Source organism: Poecilia mexicana, unplaced genomic scaffold (assembly GCF_051168715.1).
Source record: "Poecilia mexicana isolate PSO_F unplaced genomic scaffold, ASM5116871v1 scaffold_4, whole genome shotgun sequence".
In the NCBI taxonomy this organism is placed as follows: domain Eukaryota; kingdom Metazoa; phylum Chordata; class Actinopteri; order Cyprinodontiformes; family Poeciliidae; genus Poecilia; species Poecilia mexicana.
Genome location: NW_028263373.1, coordinates 30,062,651 through 30,084,183, shown reverse-complemented (window position 1 = coordinate 30,084,183; position 21,533 = coordinate 30,062,651). Strand labels below are relative to the sequence as shown.

Genomic DNA, 21,533 nt, shown 5'->3' with positions numbered 1-21,533 from the left:
GGAAACTGAGAGTTTTGTTTGAAATATTCTCACTCTGAGAAGGTAAAAAGCGGTTTGAGACTCTTAACAATTCTGCTTCGGCCTTGGTGCGACATCATGCTCTGAAAACACGTGGCAGAAACACCCATTTCTACTTCAGAGTGCTGAGACAGCAATGGACCGACTATCTGACCCAAGGTAGAGGAGGACAGATCGATCCAAGACATTGATAACACCGATAACAAGTTGGTATCAGTATCGGATCGATACTGGCGTGGTAAGATTGATACGTTAGCTTCAGATTCCATCTTGAAATTTTATTTTAATTTGTGTTGCAGTGTCTCAACGCTACCTCAAAAAATGATTTGATTTGCTCTCGAATCATAATTTTATTTATTTAGGAAAAAATGTGCAGAAACTTTTTTTTTCTGTTTAAAATGTTCTAAAAGTAATTTGTAGACTGATATAAACTCTGTCCAAATTAAATCCTAGGTTTTAACAAAGTCATTAAAGAAACAACACCTGCAAGTTAATGACACATCCATCCAAAAATAATTTAAAAAAAGTATCACTACCAGTATTGGTATTGATACTTTTAAGATACGTTTTAAAAATCAATTTCAGTTCTGCTCTGAATGACAAAGCAGCCATGACGCATTGGAGCAGCAGAGTTACCTCTGTTAGCAAACAGCAGCTGTGACCAAAGGCTGACGGTCCTTTCAGCCAAGGGAATCGGGGCCAAGAGAGCTGGCAGAACCTGGAGCAAGAGCCCAGGCTGGTTCTGAGGAAGCAAACGCCGTCCGACCCACCTGGAGTTCCTCCAGTCCCGTCCTGTGATGAGACAGTCGTCTGGCATCAGGACGCGTCTGATCTCCAGGCCTTCCTCTGTTTGAACTCCTCTTCTGAATCCTTCCAGACTTTTCTTCCATTTGAGACGAGTATTTAAAAATAAAAATACAAATTACGTGCAGGAACTCGATTACCTTCCCCGAGGGAAAAACATAAATCTTTTGTTAGAGTTGAATGTTTCTTCATAGAATAGACAGATGAAACACGTTTGAGCATAACGAGGTCACTTCCTCCAGGTGCTGTAAAGATTTCAACCTTTTAAAATACGTTTATCAAGATTCACACGTGCTTTTCGCTATCTTACGTGAGCTTAAATGTCTCCACTGAATTTCCAGTGTTTCTGGCGTATCTCTCTGAACCCGGTTTAAGGGATTTGCTCTTTTTATATCTTACCAACAGGGGTCGGAGGTCACTGAGCAGGTCCTGCACACGGTCAGCAAATCTTCCAGCCTCGAGGAGATCACTCTGGAGAATGCCGGCTTGAAATCGTGAGTTGCTCTTTTCAAACCGTGTTCATTTTGTCCGAGTATCACGGATTATTCCGAAGATGTAAAGTTTGTGTTGTGGGCTTTTCAAAGACGTTCGTTCACCAGGCAGTAGGAGTCTGTCGACCCACGCAAGTGGCTTCAAAACAGACTTCAGAAGTTTACGCTTCTGTTAGAATGCTTCTGTTTATTCACAAATCATTTTTATTCTTTAGCCCAGTTACTAGCAGGATGTCAGAATGTTATTCCTGGTCAAATCTGGGTACTGAGGATTCTTCCCGCAGTCCAGAACCATTGATGACCATTCTGAACCGCTTGTGTCTTGGTGCGATCGACCGTGTGTTTTATTTAGTCCTACAGTTGTTTGCTCAAATTTGTGAAACAGCTATTTTGGAAGTTACGGGTGCAGCCATTTGTTCCACTCCTTTCTGAAACTTAATTATTTTCCATTGCTTTGTTTTGTGTTTTTATGATTTGGAGTTCATGTCAGAGAAAATGAAGTAATTTGAATGTGTTAGAAGTTGTGTTTTTCCTATTATATGTTTATAAATCAAACATCTCAACAAATGAATTGATTCAATCAATTAAAAACTATTCTGATTTGTGTGTGTGTGTGCGTGTGTGTGCGTGTGTGCGTGTGTGTGTGTGTGTGTGTGTGTGTGCGTGCGTGCGTGTGTGTGTGTACAGAGACTTCCCTCAGAAGATGGCCACTGCCCTTTCAGAGAACCCAGCTTCTGTCATCCACTCCATTAATTTGGCCCACAACTCACTGGACAACCAAGGTATCAGGAAATGCGTCCCTCTGACTGTACGATTCACTGTGTCTTAAATAAATTAGATGCGAATGAATGTTTTGTTTTGATCCAAACTAGATGCACTAATTGTCATTTTGTGGCTCATTTCTGATCTATGACTTTTGTAAACCTTTGCAGCCTGACGATACAGATTTTAGCTGATTGGTAGAACCGTGACATAAAGAAATATCAAAACTGTATTCAAAACATTTGTTTTCTGGCGATTGCCAGGAGTGGTAGTTTATTTTTGTACTTGGAGCAGAGCCAGCCATTTCACTTGTTTAAAATAAAATGATTAAAAGCATATTCCAGCTGTTTTTAAACTGAATTTTACATTCTGTACTGGCATTTAGCATGTACACCACTGCTAAACCAGCAGCTCCAACATGCATTCCCTAGGAAAGAGCATCCTTATCTTAACCCTGAATTAAGATGCAGTATGTTGAGCCTTCCTGTTGTACACTGAGAATCGAAAGCTTTGCTTTGTGTCAGGATAGTGTTGAAAATACCTTTTTTATTTAGCTCTTCAGATTTCTGTTGTTCCAAACTTTTTTTTAACACTTTACTAAAACTGAGTAGCTAACACTGAGCCTCTCAGTAACAGCTTCCACACTGAAGAGTTTTGTCAGCCTGAGCTTCAAGTATTTCGATGTTTTCACTGATTACGAAAAGAGAGAATGAATATTTTAACCCGCTGGTTACCTTTTGCCAATTCTTATGTGCAGCTTTAATCAAATATTTTTTAACTATTGTTTTCTTATGTTCTGTTAAACTACTATTTACCTTTTTTTATATTAAGTGTCCATTACATGATTCACGGTCTAAGGATCTCGTCTCTTACCATGTTTGTTTTTGTATCTTAAGCTAGTTTTTGTGTTTCTGTGAATGCTGCAGGTGTGTCCAGCTTAATCCAGCAGGTGAGTCGCCTTAGCAAGGGGCTTCGTCTCCTGAACCTGTCCAAAACTTCACTTACGTCAAAGGGTTAGTACCTCTTTACTTCTCTCTTGCCTTGACTACATCTTAGGGTGCACTCACACCGGCCCTATTTCGTATGCTTTAGTCTCTGGTCCGCTTGTGTAGACTTTGTGTAGAAAGTCCGGTTCGTTTGGGGAAGTGTGAATCCGAAATCGAACTCTGACGCTAAAAAGCAAACTCCACCTACAAACTTCTGTCTCGGTTCGATTCAAGGGAACTCTGGTGTGGTCCGAATGCACGTGTGATCGCAAGCTGACAAACGGAGACGGCTCCAAAAGTGGACTATATCGCAGGGCATTCTGGGTAAATGCAGCCAAAACAAACACAAGAACCTAACGCTATCAGAAGAAATGGCTTATCATTTATTAAAGAGAAATCCTACAACCGCTAAAATCTGACGCCATTCCATTTTTGTTTACATGTCATGAAGAAGGAAGATACTCTTGTCACTTCTTCAGAGGTCTTTGTGTCATTTCCTTCTGTGGTTCTTGGCGCAGCGCCCCCACAGGCGAGGGGGGGTGTTGCTCAAAAGGTTTGAGACAGTACAGTGTGAAAATGAAGCTCAAAACAAAACAAATGTTGAAATTTTGGACCCCAATCAAACTGAGTCTACTGAACTATCAGGTGGGAAAAGTATGAGCTCGGTCCTAGCTCGGCTTGACAAAACACAGAATCTGACCAAACCCTGCAGAAGGTGAGCTAATTTTCCTGAACAGAACCCACACTGCGGGTTAGAGGAGGTAAAACCCTCGGAGCTGCAGGTTATCCCCCCCAGGGAGCTTCGCTGTCTCGTGTTTTTCGTCCTGCTGCAACTCCAGGTTGACTCACGATGCTGAGCACTGCCCTGCAGGCTGCTCGTCTCTTGTTCCTGTTCCCTGCACCCAGTGGAGAATTTAAATATTGCATTGAATTGTTCTGCTTCCCATAACATTCACTGATACTCTCTGCTCTAAGATCCGCATGAATAATGTACGAACGTAAATGTTTTGAGAGCATTCCCAGTCTCTTAATATCATAGCCTCTCATCTGCCCTTGTTTTCTCTCTCTCTTTCTCTCTCTCTCTTTCTCTCTCTCTGCCTGTCTCTGTCTCTCAGGCGTCGTGTCTCTCTCTCAGGCTCTGTGCTCCAGCGATGAATACTCCAACTCCCTCCTGCACCTGGACCTGAGCAAGAACCCCGGGGTCCTCTCAGGGGAGGACGCCTCGGTCAGACAGCACAATCCATCCGAAACGAGAACACGCTCTCCTCCTCCTCCTCTTCCTCCTCTGCAGCCTGTAACGTGTCGCCTCTGTTCCTCTGGCTTTCTGTTTGCAGAACTTTTATCTCTTCTTGTCTCAGCCAAACTGCCTGGTCCACTTGGATCTGTCGGCCACCGACTGCTCCGTCGACTCTGTCAGTAGAAGCGTCCGGCTCTGCTCAAACTCTTTTTGCCTTTCTGTCCGTGCCCAGATTAACTGCTTCCCGCCCTGTGTCTCATGCAGCTATTTGGGGCTCTTCTGAGGGGGTGTTGCGCTGATCTTTCCTTTCTCAATCTGTCCAAAAATACCTTCTCGCACAGGTTAGTCACGTCTTTAACATCACCTTGACGCCAAGCGTAGGAAGATAGGCGATGCCTTGCGAAAGTATCCCGAGAACTTTTTATATTCTGGAGTTACTTACTGTTGTTTTCTGGGAATATCTCGTCCAGGTTAGAGGGAGAGAGACTCCAACTGGTCCATTCTGACATTTGGCTACGTTCACACAGCAGGTCTTCATGCGCAATTTTTTTTGTTCTTTTTCTGAAATACGACTTTTTGTCATGGTTGTTCATACTACTAACTAAACCCGAGCACACAGCTTCCCAAAGGAGAGCGTTGATTACACAAGTAGTAATGAACGGAGCTGTTTATGGGTCAATTTTTAAGTTTATTCAACAATGAGAGTCAATAGGATTCTAACAAAACAACCTGAAGGAACCAGATAAGAAGTAAGCACAGCTAATGGTGACGGCCTTCTGTGGAGCGTTGACCGCAGCAACCTCTGCCTGGATGTGCAGTCAGAACCAGGAGTGGTGGGATTGTGATGTAATGCGCTCCGGGGGAACAGACTTCTTTCTTAATTACATAATCATCGTTTTCCGCCATCCGGATTTACGGCATCTGGCTTATTTCTGGTGCAGAATTAAGATGCATGTCACGTCAATGACGTAAAAGTTGGATAAATTGCGGCATGACCGTTCAGTCTTTGAAAACAGTCGGATATGTATCTAATTAATTTTTTTGTCGTCTTTTACCACCATTTCATTCCCTGATTTACTCACATTCATCTCCTCAAAGCGAGTCTAGGAGTGAATCGCTGGAACTTTGTGGTTTCTTTCTGTCCTCCGTATTTAAACTCAGATTTCTCTTTGTACTTTCTGAGAGAATCTTGAATATTTTAGCCAGCCAATCAGTCATTTGACCCCTCCTGCTGGCCTTACTTCCTCAGAAGGTGTAATTGTCATTCTGTGTCTGCGCTCTCACGGCCGCACTCATAATTATCTAGCATTTAACTAAAGTGACTTCATGCGTGGAGCTCGCTTCACCTCATCTCTGCATTACTCCTCTTTGATCCTCCCTGTTCTTCCCCTGATGTCACAGGAAAGTGAAGGATACGCTGCCGTTGTTCCGTCAGTTCTTCAGCTCGGCCTTCAGCCTCACTCATGTCAGCTTCGCCTCTATGAAGCTGCCCCCCGACGTTCTGAGGTATCTGACATGTCATCTTCCATTCCTTTACTCGAGTCGCAGCTCTTTTATCTCGGGTCCGCTGCGAAGGAAGCAAAAAGGAAGCATCTGGATGTGTGAAGCCACGCCAATCAGGTCCGTATTTAACTCTCGTTTTCTTTTTCAATCACTTTGTGATCACAGAGCAGTGCTGTCGGGGCTGACCACCAATCCTCACATCACCGATCTTCATCTGGACATCAGCGGCTGTGAGGTAGGAAGCCATTTTTGCCTCCCTGCAGCAGATTAAATGAGTGTTACTGTGCATATTTCTATATGCTTCCAATTTTAGTTACAATTGACACAATATGCTTCCCCACTTCTGCAGCGATGAAGCTCTAGTTAAAGACAACTTAAGTTTCAGTTTAAAACATAAAAAGACAAAGCAAAAAATACTATGCAGCTGAATAAATTAAAGTCTGTTGTAACATGTGAAACCCTTCCACAAGTGAACTGCTTTCCACATGACTTGTTACATGCAAAAGTTATACCCAGTGGCAACATGTGAAACTTATATTCTGTGGGTTTGAATATAAGGTACGTGGCAAAACGTACCTCAAGCGGAATATGTTAACACGTGTGTTTCAGATGTGAAAATTACTGTTATGTGAAAAATCTTCCCTGTGTTCCTGTCCATATGAGAACGAAATCCTTTAGTTCCATGTGAAATGTACAGAAATACTGTGGAAATGATGTTATAAAATAACACGTGTAACCTAATTTTGCACAAATTTGTGAAAATTATATCCTGGAGTAACATGTGAAATATCTTTGGAAATGACTGAGTGGCAGCATGTGATAGATGAGTTCTGGGATGTGTTTTTTTTTAATGTGTGAAAATATTATTCTTTAGTATAAATCACATTGTCTCCACATGTGAAACACGTTTTTGTGACATGTTTACATGCTATTCTCGCTGGGCATATGTGCAACATGTGGCCACCTGTTTCTGCCAGCTGCTCAAATGCCAAAAATAGGAGATACAATGTTTTGTTTTTTTTATAGGTAACATAAAGGTGTGGAAAAATTTTTCTACTCTTCTTTTCTGTCTATGACTTTACCGTGATATTTAGTTTCCCTTTATGTATCTTTTTTCACGAAACATACCAACTTCACTCTTAATGAATAACATATAGTGACTCAGACAAGATGATATTTAAATGTGTTATACTCGTTTTCATCTTGGGTCACATCAAGATCAAGAATGTTCTCAAAGGGCCGGTTGGTCCAGAACATATTGATCAAATCCATTAACAAACTGATCAAATATTAATAAATAGCTGTCTGCATTTATTAGGGTCTTCTAAAAATGAAATAATATTGAGCATCTGTTAATTATACTGAACATTAATTGTCTTCAGAATTTTATTGTAATCAAAATCACTCATTCTGTGGCGATACCTTAGAAATATAAATAATATATGATTGTAAATTAGACTTTTTGTTACTCATCATGCCAATCGTAGGTCCGAAGTGAGACATACTGCCACCTGCAGGTGGGAGTTAGCATCACTTAAACCCAATGTTTAAATTTGTGAAAGCAATAAACTTGTGAAAAAATGTGGGGGTCTTTTGATTTCGAGCGAATTTCCTATTGATGCAATTTGGCAGTGAACAGGTACAAAACTGCTTTGATTTAATAGAATAATGCCTGAGCACACAACTGTGATCTTGAAGGCTCTATTTATGGTTCCCTCTGGAGTCTAGAGAGGCCTCATAAAAAGCTGCGGCGGGCATCATTTGGCCCCCGGGCCTTGAGTTTGACACACATGATTTAAACTGTTTCTCTATTTGCAGCTTTGTTAGAACCTCCTCAGGCCACCGCTTTCAGTTACTTTAAAAAGTGGGATTTTAACAGAGCCATCCTCCCACAAACATAAACCTGAGTCATTTTCACTCACGTCTGACCCGTATCAGTCCTCTCCTCTGTCTCACGCTCAGCTGAGGTCTGCGGGAGCCGCTGTAATCCAGGAGCTCTTCCCCCGGGTCTCCTCCGTCGCCACGCTGGACATCTCCGACAACGGTACGCCGCGCGTCCTGCTGCGACCTTGACTTTTTCTGAAACCGTGGTAGAAGACCCAGCATCCCCGCTAATGGATCATGCCACGCTTAGCCCTGCATATGTGTGTGTGTGTGTGTGTGTGTGTGTGTGTGTGTGTGTGTGTGTGTGTGTGTGTGTGTGTGCGTGCGTGCGTGCGTGTGTGTGTGTGTGTGTGTTGACAGGTCTCGATGCAGACTTGCTCACAGTGCTGCCTGCCCTTTCAAGACACCCTTCTCTAAAACACCTTCATCTGGGCAAGAACTTCAACATCAAAAACAGGTGCTGCCACCACTCCATGTCACGCTCTACTGCAATTATTTATATGTGTGTGTGTGTGTGTGTGTGTGTGTGTGTGTGTGTGTATGTGTGTGTGTGTGTGTGTGTGTGTGCGTTTGTTTGTAATACCTTGTGGGGACGATTTTCCTGACATATACTACGTTGTGGGGACCAATTGCTCCTTGTGGGTACCTGAGCCTGGTCCCCACAAGGGGAAACCCTGTTTTTGGGTCAGGGGTCAGAGTTAGGGCTAAGGTATGAATTGAGTTTTGGTTAGGGATAGGGTTAGGTATGTGATGGTTAGGGTTAGGAAAAGGGTAAAGGTAAGGTTTAGGCTGTAGAAATGAATGGGAGTCAATGGAAAGTCCCCACAAAGATAGCAACACAAACGTGTGTGTGTGTGTGTGTGTGTGCGTGTGTGTGTGTGTGTGTGTGTGTGTGTGTGTGTGTGTGTGTGTGTGTGTGTGTGTACATGGGCTCCATGTGTCCGCTTGAATAAACACATCAATAACTTTTTTTTTATCTTTTCTTTGGAGGCGGCAGCCACCAAAATAACTCGCACCAGCCACGTTTTGTGTGTCTGTCTCCACGGTTTCAGGGTTCTGGATGAAGTCTTGCAGAAGCTGGTTTCGCTCATCCAGGAGGAGGAATGCGTGAGTGATGGCTCTGAATTTAGCGACAGTCAAAAAACCCCCCCGCTGTTCTCAGTTGTTTTTGTCTGACGTAAGCTCAGATCTCTTGCCTTCGTTACTAAAAGATGTATTCAGTGAAAGTGTCGTTTTCTTTTTGCGGCATATCAGTTTTTGGGGTCGTATCATTGTTTTATGATGTTTTGCTGCGGATATGTCACTGCGATGAATTATTGCTACCCCTCAGTTAGCGCTGTGGACATAGTTTCTACTTCACTACTCACACATATTGTAAATAATTCATGCATACAGTGCACATAGTCATGTTGGCAAGCTGTCACATCAATATGCACTAAATTTTACTACCGCGTTTTATCCTCAAGGCTCCATCTCCCACTGTTTCCTCTCAGTTTTTTGTTTCTCAACTTCATTTTTAATGCTCCCCCCTCTCCCTTTCTCTCTTCCCACACGCTTGACTTTTATTTGGTGCTTTCTTCTTCTGCCCCCTGCAGGCCCTGCAGTCTCTGTCCCTGGTGGACTCGCGCTTGCGCTCCCGGGGGACGGTGTTGGTCAACGCGTTGGGCAGCAACACCTGCCTGAGAAAAGTGGACCTCAGTGGAAACAACATGGACGACATCGGGGCCAAGATGCTCAGCAAAGCCCTGCAGATCAACACGACGCTCAGGTGGAGGAAACTACATGGAGGGGAGGGTTGTCTGTGTTTCTTTTTGTTGTTGTTGTTTTACATTGTTTACAATATAGACAGCCTTGGAAAATCTTCAAACCTCTCAAATGTTTTTCTTTTCATTTTTCCATGTTTCAGCCACAAACTTCAACACATTTTATTAGATTATGTTTGTAATATACTGATGCAAAGTAGTGCAATTAGGCCTGTCACAATAACAATATTATCGTTTATCGCAATAAACTCCGGGACAATTTATTGTCTAGTAAAATTTGTTTTTGTGACAGGGCCTGAGTGCAACGTTAGCTCTGACCAGCTTCCCTGTCTGTGTCGACAGAAATCATTCCCACAGCATAACCCTGCCACCACCACATGCCGTCAGTGTTGCTCCGTGAAATGACAATAAAATACAATACATTTTGTGGTTCCGACTAGACAAAATGTGAAGAAGTTTAGGGTGTGTATACTTTCGTAACACGATTTGATTGTTTTTTATCTCTCTCCAACTCACACTCTCGCCCTGCAGGAGCGTGACATGGGATCGCAACAACACCTCCGCTGCAGGATTTCTCGATGTGGCCCGAGCCCTGGAACAGTAAGAACTGACACGGCCTGCTTGTTTTGTGGAGATGTTTGCTGCAGTCATCAGTAAGAGCCGTATGCCTGATGAGTCCATGTACGAATACCTCAAAGGACACTTTGCCTGCTTTCTTTCTGGTTTTACCTCTCTGAAAACTGCAACATGAGCAGGTTATTACTTATTTCGCCTCGCTATCTGACATGGTCCAGACTCACCTCAGGGCCACGGAGGCCACGGCTGCACAGATCAAAGCTCTACTCAGGAATATTTTGGGGGCGTGATATTTTGCAAACCCTGGAACCTCTGAGCCAGTTTAAATTTCTCTTCTCGGTCCCATAGTGTCTGTTTTAATAACTTGACCTTTTTGTCTTTCTCTGCTCCCTCCTTTCTTTTAGTAATTTCACCTTGCAGTACATGCCTCTGCCCCTAAGTGACATCAGCCAGGCGTACCGCAGCGCTCCGGAGAAGACAGAGCAGGCCCTCACTAAGGTTGGGGTTGCAATAACTGTCTGGATGATTTATTGACTGATGGTTGATAAAAAAAAAAAAAAAAGTAGACGTGCCCTTCCGCAAAGAAGCACACCTCTACTTTAAATTGGTGTTGTGCTTTTGGCCAAAATACATCAAGCACAAATATTCTTTCCAAACATTAATCACCACCTATCTTTAGATCAGTCACCTGTAGGGAATGGAGTTAACTCTTTCCACACCGTGGGAGTGGCCGTACTATGTGTTTTCCAGACAGAGAGTACTATTTTATAGCACAGTCAAGTAATTTCAGTTGTTATAAAAATGCTTTATATATATCAAATATTACTCAAATGAAACCTGACTTTGTATTTTCACGCCATCAAATTGGGCCTCTGTCTCTTTAAAAACTCCGCCTTCAGGAAGTCATCACAACATCCATCCTCTATTAACCCTTTAATAACGTTTTTACCAGTGTTGCACTGAGCAGTAGTGCATACAATGAGCTCAGCAGATGTGTAGTTCCACCAGGTGATTGCTAATTGCTGCTGGCTAGTCTGAAGGAGCTGAGTGGGAGAGTTATGAGGGAGGTGTTGCTCTGTGGGGGGGGGGGGGGAGGAGTAAATTTCAGAAATTTTCTAGAAAAAAAACAAGAAAATCTTTGAGCTCCGAAAGTTGAAAATTTGCTAGAAAAAACTTTGAAATTTTGAGATTAATCTCAAAAAATTTCTGGAAAAAAACAGGACAATTTTGAGCGTGAAAAGTCAGAATTTAGCTGGGGGGGGGGAACCACTAAAGTTTTGAGATAAATATCAAAATTTCTGGGTTTTTCTGCAGAAATGTACTCTTCCTTTTTTTTCCCCATCTACAATGGCCTTAACACGCCGTCTTATTAATCTCCTATCAAAATTGTGAGGATTTTTTTTTCATAAAATAATAGAAACAGCCCCGGGTGAAGTAATATTTTATTGTAAATGTGAGGTGGGGGCTTCCTAATGAATGTTTTTCAAATATGAACTCATAGTTATTGCGACTCCCATGGACAAAAGTAGCATGACATAAGAGAAGACTTTTTATAGGACAAGTCAGCTTACACTCAAGCTCCTTCTATCGTCTGTAAAAGCTCACTCTGAACTTTGACCTTTCCGCCTGGTTTTGTCGCCTTGCAGATCCAGCGCGCTCTGGTCAGGAACAACCAGACGCAGCGCTTCTCCCAGCGGCAGGCTCTGCGGCTGCACCAGGGCTTGGTCACCAGCACCGCCGAACAGGTAGCTCCTTCTATGAGGGATGTTTTTTTTGTTCTTTTTTATTTCGAGTGTCTCATGAGTGTCTGTGCCACCGTCACCTCAACCTGCCCTGTGTGTTTCCAAGGTGATGGAGCGCCTCTGTGTGCGCGTCCAGCAGCAGCTTTGCTTGTTGCGAGGCGCCGGAGAGATGGAGGAGATTCAAGCCGCCAAACAAGTCCTGAAAGAGGCCAGGAACTCTCGAGCTGTGAGGGATACGAAATGTTTATACGCGTTGGTCTACGTTCGGTCTGAGTTTGAACGAACCCTCCCGCCCCCCCGATGTCTCCCCAGCTCTACCCTTCGCTGTGCGAGCTGGCCCACGTGCTGTCTGTGGACGGGCCCGTGCGGCAGAGATTGGACTCCCTGGCCGGCGAACTCGCCAAAGCCGCCGATAAGGAGCTGCAGGTAGATCCGAGAGCTTTCTTTCGCCTTGCCCTCCCCGACAGATGATAGAGTTCGTGACAGTCGCCGTCCGTTTCAGGTGATCGTCGACTCCATGGTGTCACTCTGCCGCGAGCTCTGTCCTTTATCATCCTCTGCGGCGGAGAGATTAAGCCCTCCGCTCTCGTCCGTCTCCGAGCGGGTGTCCATCCCTCGCTCCGCCATCCGCACCGCCCTCATGGAGAGAGCGGCGCAGGACATTCACAGGGCTTTGGAGTAAGAGCAGCAAAGCAGTCGTGAGTTTGATAAGCGGGGGCCATTGATTTGCTCTCACCTTTACTAACCGCTTCTCATCTGTCTCTGCCTTGCCTCGCACTCCATCTTCTTCAGAGAAGTGAAGCTGTCCGTGGTTTCCTATCTCACCAACTCCATCGTGGACCAAATCCTGCAGGAGCTCTACGCCACCCACAAGACCCTGGTAAACACTGGCCTCCTCTCCGCGAAAGGGTGTGAAAGAGACACAGATTGATTGTACGAGTGAGTGACAAAAGAGTTTAAGAGTGCCGTGTGTCTCAGACCCGGCAGGTGTCTCATCTAAAATGCTGGGAAGGGACGTGTGAAGATGGGACTGCGTGGAGTTTTAACAGACACAGAGACTCCCTGGACATCACAGATGAAGAGCTCAGCACCAGCATAGTGAGTGTGGACATTGTGTGTTGCTGCGCGTGTGTGTGCGTGCCTGTGTATGTGTGTGTTATCATTTTTATTTTCTCTGGAAATGTGTCATACTTACCTCACCCACCATCGATTGTTTCTTTCCTTATATGTTTTGTTTACTATGGTCGCTTTGTGCAACTTAGGCAGAAATGCACCGATCAATCTTGCGGTCGATTGTCCATAATTTCAATTTCTTTTCAGGAAATTAAATTATAAATAAAAACAGTATTCTACGTACTGCTGCTGGCATTCCTGCCAGGAGAAGTCATTAATTATACAAAGCATGAGCAGAGGCAACGTCACACTGTGTGTGAGAGAGTGTGGTGACTGTGTGACAAAGTTTTATCAACTTTATTATACAACGTAACGCTAGCTGCCCAATCGCCAATTAGTGGCAGCTACATTCTTCCATAGAGGATTGGTTCTCAAATGTACGACCTCGTCCCACAGTGAAGTCATGATATTTTAAAATAGCGTTACAAAAGGAGTCAAACGTCTGTCATGTTTTCCCACTAAAGGAAACATTCCCATTCCCATTCGTTTATCGTTCTTGCAAGTTTCAAGTTGGGAAAAATTGGAACGCCTCCTGAAATCTCCTGAAAGTTCCAACCCCAAAATTTCAACATGGCTGCCACATGTTAAAAAAAGGGACAAATATTTGTTTTTCTCTCCCATGGCTGGGAAAAAGTAACTAAAAAAATAATAATTTTGTTCTTGCAGCTTGTTCTTAACTCATTCGCTACATTTCTCTTTTGGTGTCCACTCACTATGACATACAGATGGCGCTGTAGAAAGGGGCTAACTCAGAGTTCAATATATTAATTCTTGCCTGAACAAACTTTGTTTTCCCACCTCAGTTAATTCCACTCCCTACACTTCCTTTTTAACGGCACGCTAGCTCTATTAGAAATTGATACAGTAAATAGCAAATATCCGTCTGTGACAACTCCCACACTGAAGAGTGTTCGTTTTTTGCATGCCTGATAAAAGCTTCAGCCTTGTCACCGGTCATCAAAAACAGCAGAACCTTGTCAGTTGCCAGCCTGTTTCCTGAAGCGTCTCTTATTTTCTGATTTTTGTCAGAATGAATTGAAGAAAAATGGCACAATCAGCATAAAACCTCGAGAGTGGTAGGTAGGTACCTGTGAAGTGGAGTCTGCTTCCTACACACAGCTTAACCCCCTGACAGCAGCAGTCCATTCTTGTTTTGAAGGTTTTGCCTGCAGCCATCTTTGCAGGAAACGTTGTTTTTCTTTCCTTGCCAACAGTCAATCGTGAAGAGATTTAAAGAATTTTGCTGAGCTACACTTTTACCTCTAAAATAATGTACTGCAAAAGTAATTTTTTTCTTGTAAAGTCTGGGAAATTGGAAAACTATCATTTTTTTTCCTCCCTTCTCCCTCCAGCATTTGTTTTGTCTCTGTCAAATCTGACTCCCATCAGTTTTAATTCAGCAGTCACTAAGAGTTTTATTATTCTCTCCCTTTTTCTGTTTTTCTCCTCCTTACGTTTTCTCTTACAAAGTCAAGTACTTACTAATTCTTATTTTTATTATATTTTGCAGTTGTAGAGTCAGAAATTACCGTTATCCTACATAATATCCCCCTCGGTTAACATGTCGAGTAAATGACATTGTTGTTCTCGTTTACAGCGTTTTTAACAGAAATTAAAAGCAGCGCCTCGGTCCTGTCAGAGCCGTCTCAAATGAAGTTTTCAGCATCTGAATTATTATTCCCACTTTCCTGACAGGACCGCCGCAGCTAAAGGTCAGAAACGCTGAGAGGGCCCAGCTCCTCCGCTGGAAACAGTTTAACAACACTTGAATTGATGATGCGTTGTCAATTCGATTGTTTCTTGGCCTTTAGGAGCTTGCGCTGATTGGAGTGATTGAAACGTAGCATTTAAGAGGCCTGTTATTTCTAACAACTTGCCACACTGACATCAAAGAGTCGGGCTGTGTGCATACATGAAACGCAGCAGGCTAAATATTAAACACTTGTGTGCTAAGCTCCTGGTGTTCACTGCAGCTGAATACGTTCGTCTTGTTTTTTAAATTTCTCTGGTTCATACTCAGACTGGTTCCTACAAATGTAATCTGCCCAGACAGCAGGGTTGTGATTTTGAAAATTGTTTATGGGTTTCACATCAACTCCCGGCTTTTTGCTGTTTGTGCTTTATTCATTAATTGATGGTTTATGTTTGAATCGCAGCTCTGTTGAGTTAGCTTTAGCAGTCAGATCGAATAACCTCAACGTGGAGAAAACAACAATATTTGTCACCAAAGTTTGAGTCACAAAGTACTATTTTTAGGCTGAGCTAGCTTGACTTTCTCCAGTGAAAAAGGTCCAAGTTACCATTATGGCTCTCAGATAACAAGGTAAGTACTTTAACCACTTTTAGACTTGCTTTTTAAACTTATCTCTAAAGAAGAACGTTTTAATACTGTCTGAATTAAATCAGAATGGCTGTAATGGAGGACGTATGTGCTCAATCTGATAAAGAACGAATCATAAATGTCTGCTGACACAGGAGGAGAGCGGGTTTGCATTAATAAGACAGCAGTTCAAACCTAGGGGGCCTCTCAAGAATCAAACAGGAGGTTTTTTGTTGTTTTTTTCTCATTTTTCCTTTCAGTTTCCGTTTAGTCTGGTCATGCACTACTCGTCTCAGTGTCTCTCTCCTGAACCTGTCAGGAATTTAAAGTATTGTATTTGCTCTAAACGTAAACACTTCCATTCCAAGCATCTCATTGGGAAAAGCTTCAGCCGTGCTGTGAGCCGTGTGTGTTGTCGTGTCTGGAAAGGTTGAAATTGAAAACTTGAGTGCCTTATGCACAGTCATTAGCTGAATTAATCAGAAAGTTAATCAAAGTGGGTCAGTTGGAGCCCGAGCATTCAGCATGCTGAGGTAAGTCAATCTGCAGGCGCAGCATCTGCGTAGTGTAGCATAAGATAAGTCATCGACTACGTTATTACAGGGTCATTGTTGCGACAATTAATAAGATAAGCTTGTGTGTGCACGTATGTCTGATGCATAAATATAATATTTACTAAAATCTGTCTTTTTATGCTATTGAAAGACGGTTCGCAAATGGTGTGCGCTAGTGTGATGGGATGTGAAGCATTTGAAAGCATTGTAGCAGATTGTCATGTCAAGGAGATCAATAAAATGTCTTTTAAAATATGCTGTTTATTTTTGGACCTTTTGGGTTTCTGTACTTTGCTCTCACAGCTGACATGCTCTCCACGGTGTCAGAAAACTCCTTGTTCATTCTACCATAACTTTTTAACCACATTTTTAGATCTCGCAGGTCTTCAGAGTTGCTTAGAGATCTTTTTTATTTCTACCCTTCCTCCAACATGTCAGGAGTGGATTATTCATTGATCCAGCTGTTTGTTTGTTCATTTGCTTTTTATATATCCGAATCATTCTTGCATGTTCTCTCTCTCAAGGAGGCTTTATCCGGTGCCTTGCTTTGTTTACCCAGAGGATGACAGGATCTTCCCCCTTCTCTCTCTGTCTGCTTTTCATCCTCCCAGGACACGATTGCCATTAAGAAGCGCAGCTCCAGAACGAGGAGAATACGACCTGTCTCCACCAGGCTGAGTGAGTACTCACCCACTTATATTTCCCCCCCATCGAGCTCGGCGTGCATCGCGTCTTTGACTCCGGGTTTGAACATCTCCTCGTTGCATCTCCTGCCCTCCGTGTCGCCACCGACAGGCTTGTGTGACGACTCCAGCTCCTCTCCGCCTCCCTCTGTGCCGTCGTACTCATCGCCGCTGTCCCACTCGGCGTCCTGGGAAGGCCTGTCGGAGCTGCCCACGCAGGGTCTGCCGCTGCACCACGTGACGCGCGTTCGGCCGAGGCCTCCCCGGAGGCACCGGGGAGGACACATCACCGCGGAAACAGTAGGGACAAATCTTTTCATCGCCATTAAATTTTCCATTTCTTTTCAAGCTCTGTATTTAACTAATGTTTCCTGGCATTTCGACTTCTGTCTTTGTCAAATACAATCTATCGAATGGATTACGTCATCTATATCTATATCCAGTGCACTGCATTTGTTTTACTGCGTACATAACTTTTACAAACGAACCCACCAGAACTAGCCTCTCTGAGGGGAGTGTGTGTGTGTGCGTGTGCGTGCGTGTGTGTGTGTGTGTGTGTGTGTGTGTGTGGGTGTGTGTCTGTGCCCAGCACTGCAGTGAAAACGGAGGAACAAGCCCTCTGGATGACGGACTCCCAGATTTTTATACAAAAAGAGTTTTACCTGACAGGTAAGGGACGCTTTGATGTTTCCCACCCCCCGCCGTGGAACCTCCACTAACAAAATGGCCACACACCTTACAAGCTTAGCCTGCACATTCGGTTTTCCACAAGCTACTGCTGCCGCTTCGTAGATTTTATTTCCACTTTCGACGTTTCGCAACACATTAAAAATGAATGAGCTCTTTTGAATTGCTTGAGGAGTCCATTAGATTGGACATTATGTAGCAATAAATAAAGTTAACTGAGAAGGTAGAAAAATAATTTCTGAAATAAATAATAAAATAATGCGAGGATATAAAAATAATAGAAGAAAAAGTTAACATTTCTCCTAAGGAAAAACCAACCAGTCTAAAGGAGCACCAAGGCCCTGATCGCCTCTGTTTTTTAGCTTAACTGCATCATCTAGAAGCTGCTGGCTGCTTTTCGATGATTGTGCTGTTGATAAAACTTGGTGATGTAGCGGATCTTGGAGATAAGACGTGGGCAGACGGCTAGGAATCGATCCTGTAACAGATGAGAACCAGTGGAGTGAAGCTAACACCACTTCTCTTGCCTAGTTCCCGAAGGAAAACTTGATTTATTTATTCTTTGCAGTCCTTTTGCCGCCTGCATATGAGGAGTGGATACAATGAGTTACAGACATATTGAGGTGATGTGACCAAAGTTAAGATGGAAAAAACAACTTTTTTATGTAATGTGTCAATTGCACAGAGTTATGAGGGGCCGTTTAGGACAAAATTTACGTTTTGTCTCTCACACACTACCAAAAAGTCTCGCATACTCAAAAAAAGTTGCCTCGCATACTCAAAAAAATTACGTTTCGTCTCTCACACACTACCAGAAACTCTCGCATACTCCAAAAAAGTTGCCTCGCATACTCAAAAAAATTACGTTTCGTCTCTCACACACTACCAGAAACTCTCGCACACTCAAAAAAAGTAGCCTCGCATACTCAAAAAAATTACGTTTCGTCTCTCACACACTACCAGAAACTCTCGCACACTCCAAAAAAGTTGCCTCGCATACTCAAAAAAATTACGTTTCGTCTCTCACACACTACCAGAAACTCTCGCACACTCCAAAAATTACGTTTTGTCTCTCACACACTACCAGAAACTCTCGCACACTCAAAAAAAGTAGCCTCGCATACTCAAAAAAATTACGTTTTGTCTCTCACACACTACCAGAAACTCTCGCACACTCCAAAAAAGTTGCCTCGCATACTCCAAAAAATTACGTTTCGTCTCTCACACACTACCAGAAACTCTCGCACACTCCAAAAAAATAGCCACGCACACTAAAAAAAATACTAAAATGTCACACACACACAAACGTTAACTTTCTCGCACACATACACTACTAACAGCTCGCACATTCACAAACGTTAACTGTCTCGCTCACATACACTAACAGCTCGCACATTCACAAACGTTAACTGTCTCGCTCACATACACTAACAGCTCGCACATTCACAAACGTTAACTGTCTCGCACACATACACTAACAGCTCGCACATTCACAAACGTTAACTGTCTCGCACACATACACTAACAGCTCGCACATTCACAAACGTTAACTGTCTCGCACACATACACTAACAGCTCGCACATTCACAAACGTTAACTGTCTCGCACACATACACTAACAGCTCGCACATTCACAAACGTTAACTGTCTCGCACACATACACTAACAGCTCGCACATTCACAAACGTTAACTGTCTCGCACACATACACTGCTACCAGCTCGCACACACACAGACGTTTATCTCTCACATACACAAGACTAAAGTTGAACACACAGTACTAAGACTCGTTTTTTGAATGTGTGAGAGCGAAACTCTTTTTGAATGTGTGAGAGCGAGACTTTTTTTGAATGTGTGAGAGTTGTCACGGAAGAGGCGGGGCATAATTTTTGGATCAAACTGCGCATGCGTAGATCCTAAACTATAATTTTCCATTTTTGACTCACTGTATGTTGTATTACTTAGTATATTTGTGTTTTTAAATATATATAAATATATTGAAACTATCTTTCAATAGCTACCTTATATTAAACTATGTTAAGGACAAATGTCAAACATAGTGCAAATATTTTGAAAACAAAGTAAAAGATCTTGCAGGTATATTAATCTCCTTCCTCCTTCATCAGAAATGAAAAATTATAAATGCACACTATGTGTTGGGAACCTGTGTTTGTTGACTGACTTTTATTTGTCAGGCTTACGAGACAAAAGCTGAAAAAAGATCGATTTTCTTCGCTTTCAAAATAACACAAAACAGCGAAAAAAGACCTCCACACCGGACCTCGTTTATTTATGTATGTATTTTTATTTTGATAGCTGCCGATTAAACTGAAAGTTACACATTGATATGATCATATGAGTAGTTTTTACCGAGAAATCGATCAGAAGCGCCGTGAAAATGGTCAGATTCACCGGATCCACGTCTCTGGCTGCAATGCGCGCTCCCGTCACAGGGGGAACAGATTTTCACGGGGGAACAGAATTTCTCACAAGACCTCTTAATAATTCCTGTAATGCTGGCACCCAGTGGACAGATTGTACTACAGCAATTTTGCTATTTTTAATCAATCAATCAAATTCATTTATTTCTATAGCACATTTAATCTACAAGAAAATTAAACGTTCTATATATATTTAAAATATATATAGCACAAATATACTAAGTAATAGAACATACAGTGAGTCAACAATCGAAACTTAAGGTTTAGGATCTACGCATGCGCAGTTTGATCCAAAAATTATGCCCCGCCTCTTCCGTGACAACTCTCACACATTCAAAAAAGTCTCGCTCTCACACATTCAAAAAGAGTTTCGCTCTCACACATTCAAAAAAAGTCTCGCTCTCACACATTCAAAAAACGAGTCTTAGTACTGTGTGTGTGTGTTCAACTTTAGTCTTGTGTATGTGAGAGATAAACGTCTGTGTGTGTGTGTGTGTGTGTGTGTGTGTGTGTGTGTGTGTGTGTGTGTGTGTGTGTGTGTGTGTGTGCGAGCTGGTAGCAGTGTATGTGAGCGAGACAGTTAACGTTTGTGAATGTGCGAGCTGTTAGTGTATGTGTGCGAGAAAGTTAACGTTTGTGAATGTGCGAGCTGTTAGTGTATGTGAGCGAGACAGTTAACGTTTGTGAATGTGCGAGCTGTTAGTGTATGTGTGCGAGAAAGTTAACGTTTGTGAATGTGCGAGCTGTTAGTGTATGTGAGCGAGACAGTTAACGTTTGTGAATGTGCGAGCTGGTAGCAGTGTATGTGTGCGAGACAGTTAACGTTTGTGAATGTGCGAGCTGTTAGTGTATGTGTGCGAGACAGTTAACGTTTGTGAATGTGCGAGCTGTTAGTAGTGTATGTGTGCGAGACAGTTAACGTTTGTGAATGTGCGAGCTGTTAGTAGTGTATGTGTGCGAGACAGTTAACGTTTGTGAATGTGCGAGCTGTTAGTGTATGTGTGCGAGACAGTTAACGTTTGTGTGTGTGACATTTTAGTATTTTTTTAGTGTGCGTGGCTATTTTTTTGGAGTGTGCGAGAGTTTCTGGTAGTGTGTGAGAGACAAAACGTAATTTTTGGAGTGTGCGAGAGTTTCTGGTAGTGTGTGAGAGACGAAACGTAATTTTTTTGAGTATGCGAGGCTACTTTTTTGGAGTATGCGAGACTTTTTGGTAGTGTGTGAGAGACAAAACGTAATTTTTTTGAGTATGCGAGGCAACTTTTTTGGAGTATGCGAGAGTTTCTGGTAGTGTGTGAGAGACGAAACGTAATTTTTTTGAGTATGCGAGGCTACTTTTTTGGAGTATGCGAGACTTTTTGGTAGTGTGTGAGAGACAAAACGTAATTTTTTTGAGTATGCGAGGCAACTTTTTTGGAGTATGCGAGACTTTTTGGTAGTGTGTGAGAGACAAAACGTAATTTTTTTGAGTATGCGAGGCTACTTTTTTGGAGTATGCGAGACTTTTTGGTAGTGTGTGAGAGACAAAACGTAAATTTTGTCCTAAACGGCCCCTCATACAGAGTATTATCATTTGTTCTGCTAGAGTGCCAGTTAAACAGGCAGAACTCTGAACAACCGTACTTTCCAAAAAGCCGTACCCACCTAAAGCATTGAGGAACTGAGCTTGATCAGGTTCCATGCTGACTTTCCAACCTGCTAACTTTGTTTTCTTTTATTGCAAATAAAAAGAAATAGCGCTGATCCACTCATCAGGAAATTCTGTGCTTACTCCAGAACCCTCACTTGCTTACCATTAAACCAGTGGTGTCCAAAGTGGGTCCTCGAGGGCCGGCATCCTGCATGTTTTAGTTCTCTCCCTGGTTTAACGCACCTGGATCAGATGATGGCTCATTAGAGGCCTACGAAGA

At 42.8% G+C, this 21,533-nt stretch overlaps 1 protein-coding gene across 1 annotated transcript in view; it reads left to right on the top strand.

Annotated features, from left to right (window-relative positions):
* LOC106919638 (capping protein, Arp2/3 and myosin-I linker protein 3-like) overlaps positions 1 to 21,533 on the top strand; it is a 41,957-nt gene that overhangs the window by 12,078 nt on the left and 8,346 nt on the right. Inside the window, exons 10-32 of the mRNA XM_088005180.1 lie at positions 1,228 to 1,316; positions 2,001 to 2,095; positions 3,002 to 3,088; positions 4,177 to 4,286; positions 4,396 to 4,473; positions 4,563 to 4,639; positions 5,700 to 5,804; positions 5,967 to 6,036; positions 7,764 to 7,845; positions 8,046 to 8,142; positions 8,738 to 8,792; positions 9,281 to 9,453; positions 9,980 to 10,048; positions 10,429 to 10,522; positions 11,671 to 11,769; positions 11,873 to 11,992; positions 12,079 to 12,192; positions 12,269 to 12,444; positions 12,559 to 12,646; positions 12,745 to 12,864; positions 16,425 to 16,491; positions 16,609 to 16,796; positions 17,086 to 17,165. Coding sequence (XP_087861306.1) covers positions 1,228 to 1,316; positions 2,001 to 2,095; positions 3,002 to 3,088; positions 4,177 to 4,286; positions 4,396 to 4,473; positions 4,563 to 4,639; positions 5,700 to 5,804; positions 5,967 to 6,036; positions 7,764 to 7,845; positions 8,046 to 8,142; positions 8,738 to 8,792; positions 9,281 to 9,453; positions 9,980 to 10,048; positions 10,429 to 10,522; positions 11,671 to 11,769; positions 11,873 to 11,992; positions 12,079 to 12,192; positions 12,269 to 12,444; positions 12,559 to 12,646; positions 12,745 to 12,864; positions 16,425 to 16,491; positions 16,609 to 16,796; positions 17,086 to 17,165 — 2,333 coding nt within the window. The remainder of the gene's footprint in view (positions 1 to 1,227; positions 1,317 to 2,000; positions 2,096 to 3,001; positions 3,089 to 4,176; positions 4,287 to 4,395; positions 4,474 to 4,562; positions 4,640 to 5,699; positions 5,805 to 5,966; positions 6,037 to 7,763; positions 7,846 to 8,045; positions 8,143 to 8,737; positions 8,793 to 9,280; positions 9,454 to 9,979; positions 10,049 to 10,428; positions 10,523 to 11,670; positions 11,770 to 11,872; positions 11,993 to 12,078; positions 12,193 to 12,268; positions 12,445 to 12,558; positions 12,647 to 12,744; positions 12,865 to 16,424; positions 16,492 to 16,608; positions 16,797 to 17,085; positions 17,166 to 21,533) is intronic.